Source organism: Musa acuminata, chromosome BXJ1-8 (genome assembly GCF_036884655.1).
Source record: "Musa acuminata AAA Group cultivar baxijiao chromosome BXJ1-8, Cavendish_Baxijiao_AAA, whole genome shotgun sequence".
Lineage (NCBI taxonomy): Eukaryota > Viridiplantae > Streptophyta > Magnoliopsida > Zingiberales > Musaceae > Musa > Musa acuminata.
The window spans coordinates 37,196,866-37,204,640 of NC_088334.1; the positions used below are offsets into that span (position 1 = coordinate 37,196,866).

The window sequence follows — 7,775 nt, forward strand, 5'->3', positions numbered from 1 at the left end:
CTGAAGTAATGGGAGAAGAATATGATTTCTTACTTTGGTATTTTTAGGGGTAACTGACTTACCCATTTAATGAGTTCTTATGACGATGCTTTATCTAGGTTTTCTTTTGTTAGTGCTCCACTTCCGGTGTATGTGGTTTGTAAATTTTTTTTTATAGATTTTCCATTGTAAAGAATAGATTCTTCAACATTTTTGTGGATTTTTCATTGGAAAAAGAGAATTTCAATCCAAACACTTTCATGGCTTATGAAAATCTCACAAAATCTCTTTAAAGTTACACCAATTTGCTTTGCTTTAAACATCTCAAGTCACTTACCAAACATTATCTGAATCACGTCAAATTATTTCTAATGATTGGGACCAATTGCATATCTTGACATCAAATTATATGTCAACAAGTTGATTCGGTTAATTGAATGATATCATGGATGGGAACGCAATCATGTTTCTTATAAATAAATCATTATATATATATGCAAAATTTCCAAGTAAAACTCCTTATTTTTTTATCAATGCACTCTTTTTCATTTATTTTGGTAGAGCATCCTTTTTTTTCTTAAAATATGAAATTTTTTATGTCCTTCACCTTATGAATCGTTGCTTTCATCCCATCATAACCATCTCTCACTCCTTGCCCTTGCTCCCCTCCTCTTTTCTTTGTCTCTGACCTCCTCCTCTCAATCGTTATCGCTCCCTCATCCTCACATATACTTTGTTACTCTCACCTCTGACCTCTTGTTTTTTATCGTTACGGTGTTGGGTTCAACCCATATTTGGGATTGGACTAGATGATTTAGGGATTGAGCTCAAATCTGATTTATTAAAAGAAAAAAAAAAGAAAGTGGCGTGCGTGACATGAGTAGCGTTAAACTTCATTAGTTTTAGCTCAAACTTTATGTGAAGAATCCATGAAACAAGCTCTATAATCTTAACGGTATTGATCTATAGTTTATCATCTCTAAGATGCTTTCCTACTATATCTATTTTATGAGACCTAAATTTTTTCTTTTATGAAATCTATATGTGATGACGATGATATGTTATGATTAAGGCAAGATATGTATTCTTGATGTTTATTATGATCCTCTGGTTATTCTGGAGAAGACTTACTATAAACCTATTATCATTATTGGTGATAGTAGAAGTTTGAAATGGACTATGGTCCCGTAATTTTTTCCTGCATTGGATTTTTCACTTAAAAATTTTAATATCTTATTTTGTGATTGATTTATTGTTCTACTGCTTATGCTGTCTGGTTAATATTTACTTTTGATAACAAGTTAGTATTTTGATGAAGAACCCATTTTGATACACAAAGAGAAAAAAAAATTATTCCGCTATAATAGTTTTTCCCAACAATCATCGCCTTCATCCCATCATAACTGCCTCCGCTCTTTGCCCTTGCTTCCCCTCCTCTCTCCTTTGCCTTTGACCTCCTCCTCTCAGTTGTTTTCGCCCCTCATCCTCACCTATATCTTGCCACTCTCACCTCCTCTCCCATCTTCCTCCGATCTCTTGTTTTTCGTCGCTATGATCACCACTGCCTTCACCTCTCCTTTACCATTCGTTTACAACTACCAACTCACTAGGGTGCCAATGGTATCAAGATTCAATGAAGAGGAGGATGTGTCGAGCGGAAGGAGAGCAAAGATAGTAAAATTGAGGATAATAGGTCGGAGGCCACGAATGAGAGATGAAAGCTCAAAACAATGAACGAGGGATGGAAGCTAGTGGTAGTTTTTATTTTTTAGGAAATAAGAGACACATTGAAAAAAAAAAGACACTAATTGGGAAAAAATTGAAAATAAGTGGTTTTTTAGGAATTTATCATATATATAATTCACACAATAATTATTTCGATTTTTAGTCGAAACTCCCGCAAAGAAATGTATATTATATGGGCCGGGCCATAATACTTAGGGCTTCGTAGCTACATAATGCATTTCCTGGACTCTTGTCTCGCTTTTACGCTTTCGAACGCTTTATATCCTCTCTCTCGCTCTCTCCACTCCGGCAACGACTCGTTTCGCCGTGGTAATCTCTCGTCCAATCTCTCGACAAATTGAGGCGTATTCTTGGCGAAAAGACGATTTTTTTTCTTGTTTATCTTGATCCAAAGATTTTCTTGCACTCTTTGATCGTGTATAGGGTTTATTGAGACGAGGGGATCTTGTTTTGTTCGTTTGGTTGGTTAACAATTGGGCATTTTCCTTACTAGATCGATTGATCGAGTGAGAGATGCCACGGACGGTCTCTCGGTCTCCTTCGTATCGGAGAAGGCGCTCTCCTTCTCCCAGGTACAGCAGCAGGAGAAGCAGAAGGGATCGCAGCCGCTCCCCTTATTCTTATAGGTGATTTCTTTTGCTCCCATGAGAAGCCAAGCATATAGTTTCACTGTCTCATTGATTCCGTTGTTCTAATGAATCTCGTTTCAAAGATCCCATGGCAGTCAAAATCTAGTTAAGGTTACTATTCCTCTCTTAGAGAGAAGGGAATGAAAATCCTCATGCAAAGCATGTGGGAACTCCTCACTTTTAAATTTGTTTGTATGGTTTACATCTTTTTGTCTGAAGTGGATCAGTGAAGGTTATTCTGTAGAATAGGTGAATTAAGTTCACTTTTTTTTTTAGATTTTTCTATATGTGAAGTCGCCGGTTATTTGTACTTTTCAGGAGGAAAAGTCGTTCTTCTTCCCCAAGATGGCATAAAAGCCGTTCACCGAGTCCTCGGAGGCGGATAAGTCGTTCTCCATCACTAAGACGACATAAAAGGCGAAGGAGTAGGAGCATGTCAGGTTTGCCCATCAACAAGTCTGAAAGTCCTAGTCTTGGGTCCATAGAGCGAAAAACTGCTCTTGAGACACAAAGGCAGGAAGAAGAAAGGAAACGGTAAATGCTAACCCTTTATTTTGCTGAGCATTTGCATTGTCATGCTTACAATGCTTGTACTACAGCTCAGTGTGTTTTTTGCATTGTCTTAATATTCTTAATGCAATCATCATGTAGAAAACAAAATTTTGAAGTTATAATATGTTTACATTCTTGCCCAACCATATATATACTTCTTAAAGCTTGACAAATTTGATATCACATATATGACATGGTTACTGTATGAAGGGTCACGTATTGTAAACCATTTCTAAGTGTCTCTATGCCAACAACTTTCAGTACTGCTTTCCAATAATGTTCCTTTAAGAGGTTGGCTTGGTAGCTTGGTTATGGTTGATTGTTACTAATGTATATGAAGTTTGGGGATCAAAACCTGTTGATTGTTATGGTAGGTGATCTTGACTATAGCCTTTAAGTAACTCATTTAAAAGAGGCAACCTAGCTCATGAGTCTTCCAGTGATTTGTGGTTGAAACAATACCTATTTAAGATTATGCAAATATCTGCCTTTGTCAAAACTTCATTGAACTTAGTAAATGCACAAACTATTGGACCTCCAATTTACAGAAGAGCATCTGTTAGAAATGATTTAGCTAAAGACATCCCTCCCTCCTTTCCTTTCTTGAACATGGAGCTTTTGTGGCTAATATCCACTATTGTTCATCGAGAATCAAATTTGCCTAAAATTCTCTCATAAAAAAGTGGAATTCACATATAGAAGCTACCAATGGTATATTTTGCCATCGTGGTTTGCATAAAGTAATATTCGAGCAATTTATAAAGATGAGTTTCAGTAAAAGAACTGTTGCAATTTGCAAGCTGGACTTATTAGAAGTAAAGTGTTTTTGTCTTGGGTAGTCTACTCTACTCATCCACTTTCATTATTATGCAACAGAATTGAAAATTTTGCTTCAGGGCATTAGTTAGTATATCTTTGTAACTAGCTTCTCAGCCAGTTAGTGCAAAAGCAGCCTGACCTTAGCCAAGGTGTCTTCTCATGATGAGATCATAATTGAATAGATGGAAAGTGGATGAGATTTCATGGGCTTGTTTGCTAAAAGACATTATGAGCAGTTTGACAAAAATAAGGTACCTTCTAATTATTAGATTTTTTTTTAATTGAGACATAGGGTGATGATATACAGTATCATGTCCTAAAGCCGAATGTAAGATTTTGCTGCATCTTATATGTGAGGCACCATACTGTAAAAGGAAGCTGGAGTTGGGACCCAGAGCTATTTAACCATCATGATCATGATTGTCTAAGAAAATTTTCATATATGGCAGCAGATGTGATTGGCAAGATGGGCCTCGTTTATCTTCGGTAAAAGCAAAGACAGTTTTTGAGTATGATATTAGTGTGGATGTGTGGATTGGAAAAATAATTGCAATATCAGTAGGAAGTGAATTGGAGAAAAAGCATTGAAAACTAGATTCTATGATTTTCAATAGATGTGTTATCTTTTTCTTGTGAGACTCAGTGAATGGCTCCATCCTTCATCTGTAGATTTAAGTTTTTGAAAGGCTTTAGAATGTCTAGAGATACACCATGATGGGCTTGCTTTGTGATGTGATCTCCTGATATCCTTATTTCTTATTCTCATGAAGTTTTGGAACACAAACACTGAATTGTAACATATTTAGTTCCTTGGTGGAACCTGGTTCCTGGAAGTCTGTTTGAGTGTTTGACAGACCTCATATGTCACCGATTCGAGTGGCTGCTCAATATTTTAAATCATGGTAGTGTTAGAAGCAAGCTTTTCTTCTTCTTTTTTTATTGTTTTTAGATAAGAAAATGCAAGAGCTAATTTGTTGAAAATGGAAAGAATGAGGTTGTGTGTAAGTTTTCTGAGGTTTACTCTGAAGAAATATATTCTTAATTCATTATCTAAGACATTGCACTTATCACCAAATCTTAGATAACTAGTAATCACATATCAGTATATACAAGGAATTGAAATTAGATGCTAAGAAACATGAGAAGTTCTCTATAGAAAAAAGTGCAGATAAACTTCTTATTCAATTTTTTTAAAAAATTTGATGATGAATTTTTCCACCAAAAGTGTGCTTAGATTATGAATTATGAAACAACATTTTTGTTGTAGCTTTATTTGGACAGAAAACAGTTCTGTTGCTCCAGTAATCAAATGTATGCACTCTTTAAGTCACACGTTACTTGGAAACAAGAAAGATAATCTTGGTAGGGCTTTCATTGTTCGTCAAGTATACATTACTGAGGAATAAGAAATCAAATGGTTTGGTCAATGACATTCATGATTGTGATTGTCATGGCATATGTGAAATAAAATTTGACCAAACTATCATGAATTAGATTATATGGTTACTCTGCATTAGCTTGCACCGATTTTTGTTTATTCATTAGATTTTTATAAGTAAAAATTCTCAGCATTTTTTGTAACTCAAAAAAAGCAAATGTCACATCCCATTGTCTCTACCTTGCATATGAGAGCTGTGCTTTAATGGAGAAATTGAAGTATTTAAGTGATTAGTTTTAACCTGCCACAGGTTACTTGACATTTTCCTCCACAGGCTTTTCTGAAGGAAGCTACTGGTATAGTTCCACATGTTATATTTCATGATGCAATTGGTGCCTGCTTTATCTACTGTTCACCAGTTTGAAAACTCATTTGTTTCGATCTGGATTCTTTAGAGGTATGCCTAAAAAGCATAATCTTGTGTTTAATATGTAGTCACGGATGAAAAGGAACATTTAGCAAGTCATGATAAATGTTGTTTATCATGCTGTTTGCTGATCTAATATAAGGCTGTCTATCTGGCCTCCAAGAACATTTATCAACTCACTGTTGTTTGTTGGTTTACTTAAGGGTCTTTAACATCCTAATTTAACTAGCAGGCGTCAGAAGGAAGCAGAACTGAAACTTTTAGAAGAAGAAACTGCTCAAAGAATTGAGGAAGCCATTAGAAAGAAAGTCGAGGAGTCCTTGAACTCTGATGAGGTTAAGCTTGAAATACAAAGACGAATTGTTGAAGGTCGGAAAAAACTATTTGATGAGGTTGAAGCCCAACTTGAGAAAGAAAAGGAAGAGGTTCTTATCGAGGCAAGGAAGAAAGCGGTAAGCTCCCTAATTAATACGTGTATCATGTGATATTTTGATGCTTATGTTTTCTTTATCATTTTTATTTCCAAGTTTTAGTTGTTCTATCAAGAACTCAATGCAATGACAATGTCAGTTTTGTACAGGTTTCGATTAACTGCGGCCAGGTGACATATAATATTGTAAAATTGCTACTTTTAACTGAGCTAGCTGTGCTTTAAGCCACCTAAATTTTAAACAGCAGTTCTTGCTATGGAACCCTTCGATAGCAGTTTACTGGACCAGTAGTTTGTGATATGACATGTTAGTTCTTGAATGGGTTTATTGACTTTTCTATTTTTCTAATGTTGTCATTTGTTGCTCATTGTGCTTTATGCTGGGCCTTGCAGGAACAAGAAAGGAAGGAGAGAGAGGAATTGGATAAGATGCTCGAGGAAAATAGGAGAAGAGTGGAGGAGGCTCAAAAGAGAGAAGCTTTAGAACGACAGCAAAAAGAGTTGGAGCGGTATCTGGAACTGGAACAAATACAGAAAGAAAAGGAAGAAGCAATGAGAAGAAAGAAAATGGAGGAAGAAGAAGAGAAGGCGAATCAGATGAAGCTATTGGGTAAAAACAAGTCTCGGCCAAAGTTATCATTTGGGATAGGTTTGAAGTGAGAAATTCCCAAATTAGTTTGGCTTTCTAATCATAAATGTTCTTGTTATTGGTTGTTCTGATAGTTATTGGACTGGTACTAGCTAAATTGCCAAATGCTGAAGATCTCTCACATGGACCTTAATTTGTAGAGATCATTGGAAATCAGACTTTAGTCTTCATCTTTAATTCTCCTTATTCATTTTCTCTTAGCTTGTCATGAAACTGTTGATTTAGATTTATTCTGGAATGTGCAAGCTCTAAACGTGGTACTCGAGGGTACCATAGTACTGCTAGAAACCCGTGGATTTACATGAACTATTGAGATGGTGGGTGTGAATTTTTTTTTTTATCTTTCCACACGAGCCAAGTAGATAAATATTATTTTATTTATTATTTATAAATATTTATTATATTTTATTCATCAAATCACAAGTAGAAAATTAAACATAATGATGTTAATTTCAAGAATCATTCAAGTGGCTCTACCTAGCAGTAGAGGAAGGTTCGTTCTCCACTAGAATTCAATTTAGTACTAGATCTAATTTAGTACTAGAGAGAGGTTATTTTGAAAATCAAAATTTAATCATCTCAATTGGCGTATATCAAATACCTGAGTACTCCCCCAATAGCGAATAGAGAGGTTTTATCTTACGGGATGAGTTTGTGTTCTCCCAACAACGGATGGAAGCAAACTCATATCGCACTCCCAATAGCGGATGGAGTGGTGTCCCTCACTCGCTAAAGTAGGAATACTAGCCAAAGCTGGGGGCAATGCTAATATGTACGCCACACACTCGACCTTTTGTAAGATCTCAAATGAGTCAATGAATCTTGGGGCTAACTTCCCCCTTTGACCAAACCTCATGACTCCCTTGGTTGGCAATACTTTTAAGAAGACGTGCTCACCAACTTCGAACTTTAGATCTCTTCGTCTTCGATCTGCATAACTTTTCTGACGACTTTGAGATGTTAATAATCTTTAGTGTATAATTCAAACATTATCAGCATCTTTTTGAATTAATTGAGGTCCCAAAAGCTTCCGTTCTCCTACCTCATCCCAATATACATGTGATCTATATTTTCTTCCATAAATAGCTTCAAATGGAGCCATTTGTATGCTAGAGTGGTAACTATTATTATAAGAAAACTCAATTAGGTGCAAGTGCATATCCCAA

General features: G+C 35.8%; 1 protein-coding gene across 4 annotated transcripts; it reads left to right on the top strand.

Moving 5' to 3' along the window:
* Positions 1 to 1,946: 1,946 nt before the first annotated feature.
* LOC103994902 (uncharacterized protein At1g10890) lies at positions 1,947 to 6,809 on the top strand. Of its 4 annotated transcripts, none has more exons than XM_009415362.3 (5): positions 1,947 to 2,034; positions 2,219 to 2,351; positions 2,673 to 2,888; positions 5,763 to 5,982; positions 6,354 to 6,809. In XM_009415362.3, exons 2-5 carry the CDS (start codon positions 2,239 to 2,241, stop codon positions 6,618 to 6,620), a joined length of 816 nt encoding a protein of 271 aa, XP_009413637.1. In that variant the 5' UTR covers positions 1,947 to 2,034; positions 2,219 to 2,238; the 3' UTR covers positions 6,621 to 6,809. The 4 variants fall into 4 exon arrangements, with proteins under 4 accessions (XP_009413637.1, XP_018685154.1, XP_064935589.1 ...); XM_018829609.2 differs by having other exon boundaries at positions 1,969 to 2,034; positions 2,149 to 2,351; XM_065079517.1 differs by having other exon boundaries at positions 2,011 to 2,031.
* The last annotated feature ends 966 nt before the right edge of the window (positions 6,810 to 7,775 follow it).